Source organism: Cydia pomonella, chromosome 21 (genome assembly GCF_033807575.1).
Source record: "Cydia pomonella isolate Wapato2018A chromosome 21, ilCydPomo1, whole genome shotgun sequence".
NCBI classification, from domain to species: domain Eukaryota; kingdom Metazoa; phylum Arthropoda; class Insecta; order Lepidoptera; family Tortricidae; genus Cydia; species Cydia pomonella.
In genome coordinates, this window is record NC_084723.1 from 8,672,743 (window position 1) to 8,691,670 (window position 18,928).

Consider the following 18,928-nt stretch of genomic DNA (forward strand, 5'->3'; position numbering starts at 1 on the left):
CCAGCGCACGATCTATCATTGAGTATTTCGACTGATTTCGACACAAAAAAAGAGATGAAAAAGAGTGACATACAAAGATAATTCAAAATAAGTCAGGTTTAGACGATGCTGAAACTAGTGCGAGTGAGATAATTCTAGTCTGATTCTTTTTCGGGGCGTTTTCTCTAGTATTAATAAAAAAATTAAAAAAAAAGTACTATTACAGTTGCGGTTGGGCACTTCTGACGCACCAATAAATTACTTCGTAGATGTGTGCAAATTTCTTCACTTATGTTGTCATTTACGTCGATACTCTTCATTCGTTCTTTTGGTATATGGGTTCTTGGCGTATATTGTGCGTTTTGAAAAGCGTTAACTATCTTACTTCGATGAAAACAAAACAATCAAGGTTAAAAGTTGTATAATTAAATAAAACCAGCAAATACATAAAAAAACTTTTATTCCATTCTTAACATAATTAGATTGTTCATAACTTAACAAATACTGTTCATGCCATTCTAGCAGTCTTCCACATCTGTTTCACCTATAAAACGAGTCATGTGAAATCCGACACAGGCCGCCGGCACCAACCAAAAACAGGCAATGTATGGTGACAAACGAGCGAACGGCCCCACTAGTGGCAAGTGGGCACCGTAGCCTATGCACGCAACTCATTGTCAATTTGTCATAATTATTCTTTTGTCCCTAGTTGTCAACACAAACCATGCAAAATCATTATGTTTACTTAATTCTTAACATTATTTTTGTTTGGTAATTAAACTAATTAAATATAAGGACATTATGAGGAAGTCGTTTTCTAGATTTTCGTGTTTGCCAAACTGTGTTTATTCCCTCGTTCGCTCATAATTCGTGTCGGCGACCATAACTGACAAGACATTCTAGAAGTTAAAAAAGCAAAAGATACCACGTTGCAATACTATTGCTATTAAAGTAACATCACACTTTGGATCTCAAAAATTAAGGAACATTTATTAAGGTGGATATACGAAATTCGACTTTCTACTCTTATACATAAAGTTCAATCATGAACAACAAACTTTTGTCAATAGAAAACTATAGGCAAATACAACGTGGTAACAAGCAAAACGAATAATGTAAACAAAGTGTCTTACTAAAGTGTTAAAACCTCGTCCAGATCATTAGTGCTTCAAAGAAATTTAAGTGACATACAATTTTATAGGTGACTTTTATCCAAAATAATGACAAGTCGGAATGTCATTTAAAATAAATAACTAGCACGGCCAAAACATATGAAGGCCTTGTGCTAAGAAAAAAGTTACCACGGCGTTAAAAAACCCGTATAAAAAACTTAAAACATTTTTTCATTAAAAAATTGAGCACCAAAAATATGCGCCAAAAAATTTAAAATGTAATCCTCGAAAAATATTAGTTTACATTTAATTATTATACTTCAAAACCAGATCTCAAAAATACTTGTCACTTTTTCAGGCTGGCAACATTGAATTTTGACTGGCAACACTTTACCACGCCGAGATCTGCCAGCGTAACGATACACTGAACGAATGATGCGAACTTTGAATGAATGAATTGATCCAATTACGTGATTATTCGCTTTATATCCTCTTCACTTTTTAAAAAATACATATGTGCTGATATGTATATTCACTTATCAGTAAAATCTACTTCGCTACTTCTTGGTAAGTTTTGTAACTGTATCCCTTCATACAGGATATAATATTTAAATCCGATTATCATATTGGCAGTGTATCTTTAAATGCATAAACAATTCAGACATCACTTGGGCATTTTCAGTATCATATTTTTATCATATTTTCTCGGTACGAGTATTATTCAAAAGGAGCGGTTACACAACATTAGGCCTTGATCATCTTTTATTTTTACTTAGATGGGAAATTAGGCTTTCGATTACCATTTATTTTGTATGTATAAAATTCGTATCAACCGTTCAGTTTATCGTTTTACAAATGTGGTAAAGTGCGAGACCTGGTTTTAGACGGGCACGTCCTTATTTTTCGACATCAATGGTTGAGATACCATTGACTGGCTGAGGCGCCTCACTGCTGGGGGTTGCGTCGTGTTCAACGATTTATTTGTGTTGGTTTCGGTTGACATAGCTGGAACAATAAACCTTAGTTAGTAATTAGTAGTGGTTGTTTAAAATTTCGTAAAGGACTGGAACGACTGCCTACAGAAGAACGGGGAAAAACGTTACTTTTTTGAACGCTACGCTTTTCGTGTGCGGCGCGGCATTGTGAACCTTGAAGGATTGCACGAAGGTCGAGGTGCAGCCGCGCGCGTCATCAGACGTCTTTGGCGGTCAAACGGTTAACAGGTGTAGTCTACAGTTGGTCTTTTCAGTCAACCGTATAGAAATTCGTCGAACTGCGTCTTTACTCAGTCGTCCAATATATTTTGCCAGTTTGGTTAATTTGCAGGCATAGACCTTTATTAGTTTAAATATCACTGACATAAATTATTCTGATATATCTTAGTGATTTTATCGATAATTCATCATATCATATTTAATAGTTTTAATAACTTCATGGATATAACTAAAAAAAGGAAACAAGCGTTTCAAGCGTTGTAGTTCGTGCAGATAAAAAAACAACTACCACTAAAAGAAACCCTAAGGAAGAAAGAAACCATTTCAGCTCACACACAAAAGCAAAGACAGATAACCAGTGTGCAAAAAACATTAATAGGTTGTTTAAGATGACTCCAGACCATCAATAATTTTGACAGTTATTTTGACAGCCTGCAATCATCTTAGTGAAAGCGTAGTGCAGAAGTGAGAAGCAAGTTAAGAAATTAAGAATATGACCGACACCAGTTCCCCATCTGTGTCACTCTCAAGTAAAAGATATCAATTAATCGTCTATAAGGCGCTAACGGCATATTTAAACATGCAGAAATCATCCTTATTGATAACTACCAAGGTAGCTTTTGCTTGGGAATGTCACATTTTGTTAGAGAAGACAAATATTGAACTTCTTTTGACATACCTCCCATACTAAATTCGCAATTTCGTATGGTGTAATGGTGGCGATGATATGTTTATATGGAAATAAAAGAAAATGTTTTGTGAACGATTTTGTAAAAAAATCCCGGCATTTTACTGTAACAAAAGCATTGGTCTCTTTTATGATATAACAATTCTTTAAAAAAATAACACGAAAATACCTCACTTCTAAATACTTCTTAACAACAACAAAAAAATACAACCGACGTCCAGACACATTTTATAGGAAAATAACCCTGAGTATAGGTATTGTGTCAATAAAGGATCTCTGTTCATCTGATTTCAGTTTTAATAGAATTTGAGCCCTGAAATTCAATTGAAATACTTTTTACTAACTCGCATGATAAATCTGAGAGTCCAAAGACAACAAAAATATACCCAAACGAAATTCAAAAATAATAAACAGGTATATAGAAGTCGGTTGAAAATAGTTTAAAATATGTTTAATTTGGAAAAGAAACTCATTATTAACATTAAGGGAAAAACTCAAAAAACAAAATGTAAAAAGAAAATGGCGACTCACCAAGCCTTCAGTTTTTGGTAGATGTAGATGCAGGTCATAGGTATCGGGGTCATAATGGCCACTGACACTGGGACCACTGGAACAATTTAATTGTTGATTATTATTGTGAAACATTATTAATTGTTCAAAGATTATTATCTAAAAAACTACAACATACAAAAAACTAGGTATTATAACTCTGTATCTTTAGGTATTTAAATAAAAGTTAACAAAATCTACCCTCAAATGGCTGTTTAAGCCAGAAATAATGTAGGTTAAAGTCAGGTCGTTTAGTGACAGATCCAGGCGATTTGGTTGGTTAACCAATAAATGTTATAACTACTCGAAAATGTACAAATTGTGTTTACTTTTATTTAAATACCTTTATACAGAGTAAGAAAAATACCAAAGGAATACTCGACTTATTTAATTAATTAGTTTATTATTCGGATCGTGCATGTTTTGTAGGTACTTGTATCGTGTTGACAGTTTTTATGGAGAAATTAAATAATGAAATTAAGTTAAATAAACAAATTTGTTTTACTGCTAAATCATAAATTATTTTTACGTACTTAACATATTTTTTATTTAGATATAGTTAAACTGAATACGTAAAGGATTTAATATAATATAAAAACAGACATAACTTGGGAAACTCCTCCACCACGACGCCGCCATTGCGGTGATATTCATCTGTCACTCCTTGCCGCGCTATAGTGATGTGACGATTTCTAATACCGATTGTAGGGCTGCACTCGCGATAGCCTCATCATCGGTTATATAAAAGTTCAATTAAAGTGTAATATACAATCTATTAAGTACACAATGGACATTTTTACTAAACTCGGGTTAGGAACTGTAAAACATGCGCGTTCTCAATCTCAACCCGGTCAAAGGAAAAAAATGGTTTTATCCGAATATCAAGAGGTGATGAAAATGAATCTTTCACATTTGTTTCCATTGTATTTTCCACGCCAGATGTTAGTAAATTGTGTGAATCTGTGAATAACTATATATCTTTTAAGTTTATGTACCAGTTTTTGTGCAAAATCTACATTGAATTGAATTGAATTAAAATAAGATGCCGGTTACCTGTAGTGAGATCGGCCTGCGGCTGCGGCAGCGCGTACCGCAGCAGGAAGATGGCGATGCCGGTGTTCTGCACGCCCGTCTCGATGGAGATGGCGAGCGCGTCGGGGTGCTGCTGGCGCAGGCCGCGCGCCAGCGCGTAGCCGAAGCCGTAGCCCAGCCACGGCAGCCCCACGCCCGCCGCGATGATCTGCCGGACGGTACAGGGATCCGTTACATTCTACTCCGCTACTGTTGACATACATTCATCAACACTGATATAAGAATTAACATACATAATTGGTTTGAAGTATGGGTAAGTAATGAAATGTATACGTACTTATGGTATATTCCATAGAACATATAAACTCTAATAGTATAATATTTAAAAGTATAACATTCACTAAGAATAATAATATAAAAAAGTAACATACTAATAAACGCCAAACTTTCTCTCTTTTCTGTCTATTATTTCTCTCCATTAGGTACCCATGTTTCTCTCTATTCCCCGACAAACTTTGTCTCTAAAATCTGTAGGGTTATGAGTAGAAACTAAAATAGTAACACAAAGAGTTTTATACGAAAATCAATTAGCTCGCAGTTCACCTAACACGCTCCTCCTCGCTTCGCTCGTCGTCGCACCTATCTATACTCTGTCATACAATACTCTTCCGTGACAGTATCTACACGCTCTGCTGCTTTATATTCAAATATTATTTAAAATGTTATTCGACATTTTGATATGTATACTAAATCTAGATTATTTCAAACGGAATTATTTCTTATGCTCGTTAGGCGAAACAATGATATATTTTATGTATGTTATATCATTATGAGCTTATACTTTTTGAAAATAGACAATTCGTACATTATACTTAACGTTATTATACGTTATGCACGTTTGTAAAGTAAAATTATACCATAAGTGCGTATACGTTTCATGACGCACCCTTGAAGTATATATTGTCTATTCCTCATAACGGCACTTGTGTTTTAAAATGGCAAAAACGGTACTGCGGTTAGGTTGGTATGTAGCCAACATACCAACCTAACAAAATCAAAATTAATACAGTAGAAACAATTGTTTCATAAGTCAGAAACCCTTAGTATAGCATCATCATTGTTTATTTTTCTTGTATATTTTTACTGAGGTGTGCCAATAAAGAGTATTCTATCTATCTATCTATCTATCCATAGACTAAGCACACCGCGTAGCGTTGCTTGTCCATAGGCTACTGTGGCCAAAATCGAGAAAAAAAACTGTCAAAAAATAGAATTTACCAACGAGCAAGTACCAGGGCCTCATGACTTACGAGGTGTCGCTGACCAGCCGGGCCGGCTGTCATACAGCCGTATACTTTTGATTTGTTTACCTATTGTTTCTACTTTAAGGTATTATTTTTCTTGACACGTAGAAAAAGTATTGTATGCAACGTTGTATAATTAGATCAATAAATGCTCGTGGCGTATTCCTTTACAATGGAACCCTGTAACCCACGCCACTCGCCTTTTTTACCCTTTTTACGTTGTAAGGTTGCATAAAATACTATTTTATTTCAATCGATAAAGGGGATCAGTAGTTTAAACATGTAATTTAGTGTAAACATGTTTTTCTACGGTGTTGTGGTTGTCGCTACGAAGTTGCCACCTTTTGGCTCCGTCTAGCAGAAAATTAACTTTAATTATTCCTTATATGCTACCGTTACAATGCTCAGACCTCGGAGCGCTTCAAAGGATAATAATTTAAAAACCGGCTAACCTGCCAAGTAATCAGTGAAAATATATACACATGAAAGTTGATAATTTCGGGGTCCAACACTGCATGTCCAGGTTTATGGCCATGGGCACTATGAGGCCCACGACGAAGGAGGCGATGCGCGCGTACGGAACCTCACCAGGCCCAGGCCCAGGCCTATGACCATGGGGACTATAAGGCCCATTAGCATTATAGTGTGGGACTATGATGTTGAATTAAGGTACTTTAGAGTCCAAATTTTTTAGACTAATACTTTAAAATCCACTGAAGACAGTCAAAAAATCATTAAAGAATTTTTCATTATTTTGCTTTAGGGTTCAACTTTCTTACAGTAATAGCATTGGGTACCTTAGAACTCATAGTAAAATAAAAGTATAAATAGTAAACTCACCTGCCAAGTAAACAGCGAGAATATATACAGATTCGTCACAATAGCAAATATAATAATGAACAGCAGCAGTGAAGTCGACAACGGCTTCAATATCCGGACCATGAAAGCCGATAATTTCGGGGTCCACCGCTGCATGCCCAGGCCGATGGCCATGGGCACTATGAGGCCCACGACGAAGGAGGCGATGCGCGCGTACGGGACCACGATGTTGGCGTTGCGGAACACGACTTGGCCCAGAGAGAAGAGCCAGGCTGGCATAAACCCTGAAGACATAGGTAAAAGTTACTACTGAAAACAGGGTTACCAGAACATAATGGGAAAATGATCACAATTTTTTTACATTTTGAATTTGGAACTTATTAAGTAGGATGTATTTTTACGATTGATGTATATAATATAATATTAAGAATTTAGTCTAGAAACTGAAAAAAAAAATACTTACAACACTAATTAGGTTTTTTTTTTAGTCACTACTCGTTCGTGTCAAGTGATTCGGGACAATGTTCAGAATTGCGTGGCCCAATTACGGGACATAGCCAATTTAGACGACTAGTCATTTCTATAAGTATAGATGATCCTGATACTATCCCTTTTGCATTAAATTCAGTCTGTCTAATGTACTTACTACTTACCAAAGCAAGCCAGTGTAGAGATAGAAGTCATAGCGAGCGACAGGTTAAGGTTTCCTCCCAGCACGAAGGTCCAGATGTTAGACGCGCCTCCGCCGGGAGATACGCCCGTGAAGAACATACCGAGACGCATGGCGGCCGACACGTCGTCGGAGCCGGGGAATACGAGGAAACCGAGACCGAATGACATCTGTAAATAGGTAATATACTATTAAATCCTGCTAATATTATAAATGTGATAGTTTGTATGTTTTAGTGTTTGGGTGTTGTACCTACGTCACGTGAAAACGGTACGGTTTGAATCGAAATTGGACACACAGATAATGAATAAAATGGAAAGGGACATAAGATACCTTTTATTTCGGAATATATCATGTAAGGGGGTGAAATGGGGTTGTAATTTAGTACGTCCGTAAGGCGAGACAGTATAAAAAAACGGAATGTTGCTGATATACTAATCTGTAAACGACTAAAGTTTTAAAAACGGAATGTTCCTGATATACCAAACTTAAACGACTAAAGTTTAAAAAACGGAATGTTCCTGATATACCAAACTTTAAACGACTAAAGTTTAAAAGCTGAATATTCCTGATATACCAAACTTTAAACGACTAAAGTTTAAAATCGGAATGTTCCAGATATACCAAACTTTAAAGGACTAAAGTTTTAAAACTGAATATTCCTGATATAGCAAATTTTAAACGACTAATGTTTAAAAAACGGAATTTTCCTGATATACCAAAGAAGCTAATCGACAATAGTGGTTAACTGCTATTGTAAATGTTTCTGGCTATTTCTATATTTTTTTGGACACTTAAAGAACTGATCTGTCATTTTTCCATAAAACAGTACAGTTACGCTAATATTTGAGTAGTCTAGTCATAGTCGTATTATACTCACCAATGGCATGAACAGAAACTGTCCCAACATTCCGATGGCGGGCCCCACGGGCCTTTTGACGACCTCCTTCACTGTGGGCCAGTGCATCGCGCAACCGAAGTTGATGAAGATCAGGGACACCTGGGAAATAAACGGTAATTGTTTAAAAAACTTTTGATTTTAGAAATTGATAATAGGGAATGTTACGCGAAACTCTGCACTACTCCCACAATCCATCACAATCATTACGAAATTTCGTTATCTAACCTCTCTAACACTCTTGCACATTCGAGCGAGAAAGAGGCAGATAACTAAATTTCGATTGCTGCGTTTCCCGCTAAGCCCTTTGTATACAAACCGTCTTGATGCATCAGTGTCATATTTTATTATCTGTGAAAACTTGTCAAAAAACAGTTTAAGGCACAGTATGTATAAGTTACTCTATGGTTTAGGATAGGTGCTAGTGCTGCACTCTGGCGGCAGATCATTGCAATAATATCCCCTATCGAGAAAAACTACAATAGGTACGCTGTAATTTCGACTGTTACGATTTAGTTAGAAGGTCAGAGTAGAATATTATTGAACACGTAAATGGCACCTCTTGTTATAAGGGTGGATTAACTTTTCCTTGACACTTGCTGCCAAGCAAGGTTACGTTCTCCTGGGTCACTTTTTAAACGTGAGTTACATGCATTTTGTGGTCGTTATAAATCCATTCCATAATGCGCACTAAGTATGTTAATATTTAATAAACATACTGCTGCTGCGTTTGTTAATAAACTGTTTATTTCGTTTTCTGTTATCATCTTGTACCATCCGTATTCTGGCAAATGAATAAATTATATTCTATTCTATAATAGAATCAGTTAAAATACTTCTTAAAACAAATTATACTCTCGGCTGACGAGGCAGAATAAAATAAAATAACCTAATTTTTTTTTACCTGCTCACTAAACAAATTGGAAAAATAGTCATGGTAACAAACTGCTGCAAAACTTATAATCGCAAGTAAACTGTTTATTTTCTCTACATCACTCATTGTTCGAATACTTATTGCTTGAACCAAAGTTTAACATTTAACACGACAGAATACATCGATTGGATTACTCTGAATATGGAAATAGCAAACTAATCTATTGAACACTTGTAGATTATCGTGCGGATTAAACTTTCAATGGGTTATGAGAAGCGTAAAGAGAACAATTAGATAAAGCTAGAAAGCCGACCATAGCTTAAATAAATATTATACTCGTAACTTGTTAAAACACATTATTATAAGGGTCGGGATACATGATATTTACGAATAAAATAACTTGAATAACACAGATTTTATAAAAAAACAATTGTCTTGTGAATTAAGATTGTCAAAGTGGTAGAATACTATCCCGAAGTGTGATTTAATTTAGTTGAGCTAAAAATATTCAGATATAACGAAGATATAAATAATTAAAATTAATAAATACCTCGTATTTTTAAAACATATAAATACTTGGTATTTTTTTGGTTAGATTCATTGATTTTCGCTAAACTTTGGGTAGATTCACGAAAGCTGACACGAATAACGCGGAAAGCTGAAGCTGAGAATTTGATATATCGGTACATCGAGCATATCGACCCAACTTTTATAAATCAACCACTGATACGTGAAGGTTTGATGTTGCCGGATACGTACAAACAGAGCCACGCTGGTGACATTCGTCTATGACTCGCTCTGGCCATAGTACTTCGACTGACAGCGAGTTGTCGACGGAGTACTCAGCGGTGCCGCGTATCGTGGCCACGTTTATTCCAACAGGATACTTACAAACAGAGCCACGCTGGTGACGAATATACGGTCTATGACCCGCTCTGGTCGCAGTACTGTGACCGACAGCGAGTTGTCGACGGGGTACTCAGTGGTGCCGCGTTTCGTGGCCACTTTTATTTCGCTGAATCCTGGAAATAATATACAATTCAATCATTAGCTAATGATGTAATACACAAGCATATGTATAACCTCTCATTATTCGGATGTTTCATTTGTTTTCTCGTATCGCGTCCTTACATGGCCACCGCGCGTGATGCTTTTATTGCCTACACAATCACACAATCAATTAGATAATGTTTGTTTCACTGTAGGTATAATATAATGTTTGTTTCAGAGACTCGCTAAGTCTCAGTAAAAATATAGCTAGGTGGGTTAAATAGATTACCCACCCAAAACATTCCGTCGACACGCATCACCCCTTCGAATTGCCCTGTACAGGGATGATCCTCACAGAGAACGTACGACGGTCCGTCTCTCTTTGCCCTCCTAACTAGCTCACAATAACGGATTTAATATCTACCTATATTACCCACCTAAAAACAATCCGTCGACACGCATCACCCCCTCGAACTGCCCTGTACTGGCATGATCCTCGTTGAGAACGTATTAAGAGAGAGACCATCTCTGCCCTCCCAAATGGCTATAGCTAGCTTTTCGTCGCTCGAAGTATATTGCTTAACTAAAAACACGCCGTCGACACGCATCACCCCTTCGAACTGCCCTGTACTGGCATGATCCTCACTGAGAACGTACGAGGGACCGTCACTGCCCTCCCAAATGGCTATAGCTAGCTTTTCGTCGCTCGACGTATTAATTGCTTACCTAAAAACACTGTCGACACGCATCACCCCTTCGAACTGCCCTGTACTGGCATGATCCTCACTGAGAACGTACGAGGGACCGTCACTGCCCTCCCAAATGGTTATAGCTAGCTTTTCGTCGCTCGACGTATTAATTGCTTACCTAAAAACACTCCGTCGACACGCATCACCCCTTCGAACTGCCCTGTACTGGCATGATCCTCACTGAGAACGTACGAGGGACCGTCACTGCCCTCCCAACTGGCTATAGCTAGCTTGTCGTCGCTCGACGTTAGTATTAATTCATCGTTGGCTTGCATTCCTGTACCTGTGGACAATTATGTTGTTAGTATAAATTAAATTAAATTAAATAAACATTTATTTCAGAATTAAATTTCCATATTATATTATATTATATTAGTAACTTATTACCTAATATACTAAACCTATATTAATAACTATTTTATTTTATAATGTAGAAGACTAGCTTGATTATTATGAGCATGTAGGCTACTCCAGTACTGCCAGAAAGCGCCATCTACCCTGTCCGCGACTGTGGCAAGGAGACTGTTGGCGCTGCCACGCACGCGCCGCACCAGCGACGCCACCCGCTTGCGCATGATGGCGTGGAAGCCGTCGGTGCGCGCCTCCGCAAACATACCGCTAGCGCTGCAATAGCGCGGCAGCCCCAACAGCATCCTAAAAGCATTATTATATTGCACGCGCAGGGCGCTGTAAGTTTTTTGAGTAAAGTTGATCAATAGGCTGCAGGTGTAAAATGACTGACAGTACGCCTTAAAAAGGGTGATTTTAACGTTGCTAGTACACCTTGCGAACCTACGAATCAACATATTACTTCTTACTGCCAGCGCCCTACGCTCCCTTTCTACATCTACATCATCTTTTAGCGATGCGGTTACCCAGTGTCCCAAGTACTTAAATTCTCTTACTACTTTAAGAGGAGTGCCATTCAGTCTCACTGGAGGTAACATTTGGTCGTCTAATTTTACAGTTGTTCCCCTGAAGACCAGCAGCTCACTTTTAGAGACATTGTACTTGAGACCATGGGCTTCCGCATACCGCTCACAAACACTTACCAGCGTCCTCAGGGCGTCGATCGACGGGCTCAGCAACACCATGTCGTCTGCGTAACTGATGTTATTTACGAACGTCCCATCTATTGAACATCCGACCATAGTGTTGCTGAGCTCCTCAATCAGCCGATTGAAGTATAGTTTATTTGCATACATATGTGCATGCGCACTTTGTTTGTGCATATGCGAAAGTGGTAAATATTTACGAAATTGAACATTGGTGTCGTCATGTTTAATTCATGATTTAGGAGATGATTTTCTGTTATGTTGTGGCACAAATAAAGCTATTTTGATATTTATTATTTTTTATTGTAGAAACAGTCCTTTTGAGTCTTTGCGTATAATGTAGAACTTCACTGGAAACTGGGAAGTCTGTTAAGCCTAGTGTCTCGTAATATGAACTACACTCGCGTGCGAAAGTATTGCATCACTTTGCATTTTTTCAACTACACCCAATAATTTTGTAAACCGGTTATTTTCGATTAATTATTTTAATGGGATCATGTCCCTTGAAGTTTTAGCTTTACGAAAAGTTAAAAAACATGGAAAACGGCCCAGTATTTTTCAAATTATCGGCATTTTCCCGATTTGTGAGCGGTTTCGCGTTATCACGCGCACGAGTTGCGCTACCCTTGACCCCTATAAAATGGGGGGTAGGGGAGGGGATGTTATCAGTCACTTATCAAAAGTTGACCGGTACACATCTCCGCATATTTTCCCGTGAAGAAGACCTGTGAAAAATGGAAACCACTGAAGCTGAAGTCCGCCAAGTCGTCCAGCTCCTGCAAGAGGGGCGTAGCCAACGTTCAGTAGCTGCCACGCTGAATTTAAGTCAATCTACAGTTTGCCGAGTTTACCAGAGGTTCCAACGGACTGGATCCTTTACTTCAAGACCAAGAAGCGGCCGCAAAAAGTGTACATCAGAGAGGGACGACCGCTTCATTGTCACAACATCTCTCCAAGATCGACACCTGACAAGCGTTGCCATCCAGCAGCGTCTGCGTGAGATACGAGGAGTGGCTGCCAGTGAGTGGACAATAAGAAGAAGACTCAAGAAAGCGAACGTGACACCCAGGAGACCTGCAACGGGGCCCAGATTGCTGGCGCGACACCGTACAGCCCGAAGAGAGTTTGCAGAAAATCATATGGACTGGACCATTGAGCAATGGACCCCAGTTCTCTTCTCGGACGAGTGCAGAATATGTTTGAATGGATGTGACCGAAGAGGAAGAGTCTACAGAAGGCCAGAAGAACGGTTCGCCCAATGTTGCTTCTCCGAAAGGGTCGCCTATTGCAGTGGATCCGTGATGTTCTGGGGCGGCGTTTCCTACGCCACGCGAACAGAGCTGGTTTTCGTGCCTGGCGGGGGCCGTGGCGGTGGATTGACCGCTGCAAAATACATTACTGACATCCTGAAGGAGCATGTTGTTCCTTATGCCGGTATTTTTGATGAGGGTTTCATCCTAATGCAGGATAATGCCCCGTGTCATACCGCTAGGGCCACCGCAGCCTACCTTCTCGAAGTGGGCATCGACACCATGGACTGGCCAGCGATGAGCCCGGACCTTAACCCCATTGAACACGTGTGGGACTACCTGAAAAGGAGGATTCGGAAGCGGAATCCTGCCCCGGCCAATGTTGAGGAGCTGAAAGGAGCCTTGCTGGAGGAGTGGGACGCTATTCCACAAGATTTCATTAGAAAATTAATTAGGTCTATGAAAAACCGCTTGATTTGTGTGAGGAGGGCTAGGGGTGGCAACACCAGGTATTAATTTAATAATAATAATTTATTTTGTATTAAATAAATTACTTTTATTCTTAACTTTCCTAAATTTATTTCTCGACCAATATGTCGCTACTTTCAGTTTCTGATTTTTTTCAGTCTTCAGATTTGAAATTTCATTAAATTTCCCAATTTTCTAATGCGTTAGATTATAAGCTTTCAGTTGATACCAAAATTTTCAGAATCGGCTCTAGAATTACAAAGATATTGGGTGCAGTTGAAAAAATGCAAAGTGATGCAATACTTTTGCACGCGAGTGTAGTGTCCTTCAAATTTATACCTAAGACTAATAACTTCAATCGTTTATTATGTTGTGTTAAAGAAATAAACATGAGTTTAATAACAGTGACCGGCGGTTGGTTACCGTAACCACATAGCGATTATTTTCACACGAAGTTGCCTGTTATCAATATAAAGCTATCATTTTAACAGCAATAACAACATAATAAACAATATATTGTTTCGTTCCACAGACCACTTCAACTATGTACACCTCTATCACCGAGACGGAGCACATAAGACAATCGAGGTCGCGAAGCGCTTGTGTGGGACAAGCGCTCCCATACAAATTATGTATAGCTACTTTTTATATTAGCTACTCGTGTAAATTAAAAATAAGGCACAGTAGGACCTCGTATAAAGCATCTATCTCACCGCCGACGATTAGCGAGAAGGAACTAATTGCGTCGCTTTTTAGGAACTTGAATTTTTTTCATGAGAAATTAGTTGATAACTGGTTGAATTCTCGCCGACATCGACACTGGATGAAACATCAATAAAAATAAAAAAACAAAGTAAAACAGTCCCGCTGAGTGCTCTCTATTTTTTGACGAAGGCATCGTTAAACAAGACATCTAGGCAAGTTATTAATTTCAGATGTAGGAATTTGAACATTCGCCGTCTATACGTCTATATTATTTTCGTCTCTGAAGCTGAACAACCCTGTTACGGCAAAACATCATACTGTATGTTATTACATATTTCCTATAGACACGCTGCTTTATCGTAACTGGGCATTACATTCCTTCGATGACGCATATCACGCATGTAACTGACCATTCGTACCACTTTTCACAATGAGCTAAAGACTCTTAATTGACAATTGATTGACCCTATCTTAAAGTCATTTTGGTGCAATGAACCCAAATTAACTAAGCGAAGGGGTTCACCCCATTGTAATGTGATCCTAACCGCATAAAGGAAGTGACAACCGAAGCGCTACTAATCTATTGATGGTTTACTTTAATACATAGCGTTTATTATCCGATTTCAAAAAGGAGAAGGTTCTCAATTCATTTCGATTTTTTGCTCAAGTAGTACAAATGTTGCCCTAATTTATCAAAGACAGCTGGACCGATTTGGAAGTGATTGTTTAAAAGGGACACATACAAAAAAGGGATACATATAAGGCAGTAATTTAGGTATTTTTTGGATTAATTTCGTGAGTTTGCTCAAGGAAAACAGGTTTTGGTGAAGACGGTTATTAAATCCTTATGATTGAATGCTAACATGACCGACCTAGCTATCTACAAACATGCACTACCATATTGTATTATTAATTTTATCTGCTCAATTGATCTGGCAGATATCTAAGGATTAACAAACCAGTACAATACGATTTGAATTTGAAATTTTCTATTTAAAATATAGTGTGATTAATTTACGAATAAAGATTATAATTATTACTTACCATTGATAGCAACGTTGACGTTAAAGTAATCATCCATGTGTACAGACACTTGGTCTGGTATGAAATAGGCAGTAAGCTGCGGTGCCGCCTGGCAGAGCACCCAGAGCGGGCACATAGCCAGGATGTACAGCACGATGAGGTGCAGCGGCCATATTGGACACATGGTCGCTCGTTATCTGTGGACAAGAAAGATGAATCTGTTACGGCGTCATTTTCTTCGACTAAAAAAAGTTGTTGTTGCTCAATAGTTGTTTTTGTTTTTGTTTTCTTGATGTAAGTCCTCCGATTTCTGGAAGACGACAGGAATGATTTGACCATATATTTTTTAAGTTTTAATAGTTTATAGTTGGTCTCTTTGTCATCACGAAAGTATCTAATATCTAATGATGAGATCCTAGGGAAATCGAGAAAACTTTTCAAATATTATTGATTTTGCTCTCAGAAAACATCAACTCGTAAAAAAAAAGGCAATTCTCGCAGCTCAAAAACTTGTGAGATCTATATATAATTCTATAAAACCCGTACATTATTCGCTCGTGTGTAGGCGCCTGAAGATAGGATCTAAATAGTTTCCATATACATTAAATCATAGAATAATACATTTAAACATACATGGAACTTAATGTGGAATTAATACGAAAATCTGAACCTCACTTAAAAATCTAAATAAAATTTATTTCACGATGTCAGTTCATCGAAATAGTCTTCACTTAAAACCCCAATTAATTTTGATACTTAGTATTTAGGTATGAGGTAAGTGTTTACAGTCGAAATTAACCTCTTAAACTAGCCAAGACATTCGATGAATGAAGGCAATTTGAATTATGCAATGGTGATAGTAGTACCAAGGTTAAGAAATTCACCGTGAAATTGTCTGGTCACATTTAAATTAACTTATAACGAAACGCAGATGTTTACGGAACCACGATGAAATATTGATTATATTATTTAAAAGTTATAAAGTAAATACCAGAACACTACGCCAATTAACACTGCAAATCAAAGAGAACACACTAAACAAGAAATACGTAATAAAAACATATATAAATGCGTCACACATCGAATAAAATTACAATAAATTATTTTGAATTTTAAATCATCACAAGACGACAGTTTAAAATTCAGATCGAAGTAAACACCGAATTTAAACATGAAATAACTGAACGAATTTCATTGAAAACGCTCACAAAAACTTAGGAATGGCGTTAGATTTAAAGTTTGCACAAAAACCCACCTAGCAAGGTCGAGCGACGCAAAAGAACTAAAAGGATAGTATATTTTAGCTTGTGTTACAACTCTGCCATTATCGATATCTTAAGTATGTATTTCTTTAGATAGCAGTCAAACGTGGAGATAAATAGATAACGTGACGTCACAGCGGTTACTACATATCAGACATCATTGAACTCAATTATGTAACAAAAATAAAGACAACGTTCAAGATTTTTACCGTACAACGTGCAACGTTAGGTATGTGAGACGTTTAAAAGACTGGCGCTTTTTATTTTATATAATTTCATTTTGACATTTTGAGAGACTTTACACCTCCAAATTTTATTAGTATTAGTACTCTGACATTGGGGACGTTTTACATCTCCTGTATTATAAACCATGGAGACTATACATCTCTGTTATATTGTACTAATTATTTATTTTCAGTTTATTCAATCAATCAATATATATTTATTTCAGACCAAATTGCAGTCCATATGTGTTAGTTGGGTACAATAGAACCTACTTATATCTATGTTAGTTATCCTAATTCTATCTTAATAATACCTTATTTACAATCGTGGTGCATTGGAACATGCAACGACGCCCAATGTCGTTTAAAAGGGTTATCCAGCCTATCTCCTATTGCCGCTAAGAAGCTGTTGGCGCTGCCTTGCACCCGACACATCTGGGAGGCTACTCATTTGCGCATTATTGTATAAAAATCATCCATGAGGGCCTCGGCAAACATGCCGGATGCGCTGCAAAAAAGCGACAACTCCAACAGCATTTCTAGTGTAATTGTAATGTAATTTTTACCCAGGTATTAGCAGTTGCATTTTTAAATGTTTCTATGTATTTTTCATTTTACTATACGATGTCACTGTAAATGTTGTATTTGTTTGTAAAAGAGCCCTCGAGGCCTACTTGCAGACTATTTTGACTGGACATCCAAAGACGTGTTCCTTTGAAGTGTTAGACACCACCTTAGTAGGTGTCAGTATAGTACTTATTGTGCCACATGGAGGGAAATAAGTGTTATTCTTGCGAATACAACCTTGAAATGATATATTTATGAAACTAATGCGTGATCGAGTCAAAAACGTTGACTGCAAATATCTTTTTAGTACCGTATATATCGGCATTGCTTTAAACTCTCCGCATTATATGGATACGTAAAAATTAGATCTGCAAGTTCTAAAAGGTCTATTAGTTTATTACTTTGTTGGGTTAATGTGATAGTCATGAACTCACGAGGTTACGTTTACGTAATGACCGATTGATGAAGAACACATCCGCCATGCCAGAGATGTTTTGTGTATCCTACGGCCCGATTCGAAGAATGAAATACGATACGATAAGTTCTCATTTAGATATCGTATAATTGACAGAAGCAGTTCGATTCGGGTCACCAATGTCACTTTGACGTTAGAAATATCGTAGATAGATCTTATTGGGATCACAGCGGAATCGAATTAAACGTCAATTTTGACATGTCGTTTACTAATCGATCTTTTAATGATCTTTCCAAGACTTTAAACCTAAATCATTCAACGAATCGGGCCGATAGTTAACAGGTATTACAAATACCTACACAGACAGCTTCCGGATAATGCTGTATGGTAGGTAATAACATCATCATACCTACTATCATGAGTTCCAGAATCATTTGTTTTTTTAATATATGCAATGACAAAGGATACAAAATATCATGTTTAAAAAAATTAAGAATGATTAATTAGATCTGTAAGAAATTTTTCTCGCAAGGTTCGTGTTGTCCTTTATTTTATTTCATGCTATTTTTGAGTTACTAGGGCAAAAGTCATAAACGATATCCTAATTACCAATAACAATTAGATAATAGTTGATTAATTATTCACGAACAAATTTATCTCCCGTGGACTCGGTCACGTACGAGATAAGAAGATAATAACCACTAACTTGTACGCGGCGGCGGTATTGAATTATAACTTATAACAAGGTAAGGACATTAGTATCTGATATCCAGATTTAGATAAAATGCTTAATCTTTACTATATCTTTTGGGATATTAGCATAATCTGTTCACATGTAGCTAAATCTTATATACAGATGAGTTTTTTTAGTATGTCGTGCATTTTTTTTCGGAAAGCGTATGGTGAAGTGGAATTGGCGATGAAGACCATAAAATGAAAGCATACTGTTTTGTACAGTCGGTTCTTTTTTTGTTCAAAAATTATTAACTAAATACGCCATAAATTACGCGATACGTAATAATGTGAATGGGATGACAGAAGCCTAATTTCGGATCAGAATTCATGCAATTTGCGGCTGGGT

General features: G+C 37.4%; 1 protein-coding gene across 3 annotated transcripts in view; it reads right to left on the minus strand.

Annotated features, from left to right (window-relative positions):
- Nucleotides 1-422: 422 nt before the first annotated feature.
- Nucleotides 423-18,928, minus strand: part of LOC133529831 (P3 protein-like) — a 38,347-nt gene continuing 19,841 nt past the window's right edge. The window contains exons 2-11 of one of the 3 annotated variants that reach the window (XR_009801226.1): nucleotides 15,401-15,576; nucleotides 10,997-11,161; nucleotides 10,031-10,161; nucleotides 8,248-8,367; nucleotides 7,351-7,537; nucleotides 6,719-6,981; nucleotides 4,596-4,782; nucleotides 3,525-3,600; nucleotides 2,985-3,097; nucleotides 423-2,096 (exon numbers count right to left, since the gene is read on the minus strand). Coding sequence is in view for 2 of the 3 variants with exons in the window: in XM_061867640.1 (XP_061723624.1) it covers nucleotides 1,972-2,096; nucleotides 4,596-4,782; nucleotides 6,719-6,981; nucleotides 7,351-7,537; nucleotides 8,248-8,367; nucleotides 10,031-10,161; nucleotides 10,997-11,161; nucleotides 15,401-15,563 (1,341 nt within the window). In the remaining variant the exon portion in view is untranslated. The remainder of the gene's footprint in view (nucleotides 2,097-2,984; nucleotides 3,098-3,524; nucleotides 3,601-4,595; nucleotides 4,783-6,718; nucleotides 6,982-7,350; nucleotides 7,538-8,247; nucleotides 8,368-10,030; nucleotides 10,162-10,996; nucleotides 11,162-15,400; nucleotides 15,577-18,928) is intronic. The other 2 variants (XM_061867641.1, XM_061867640.1) reach the window with 2 other exon arrangements.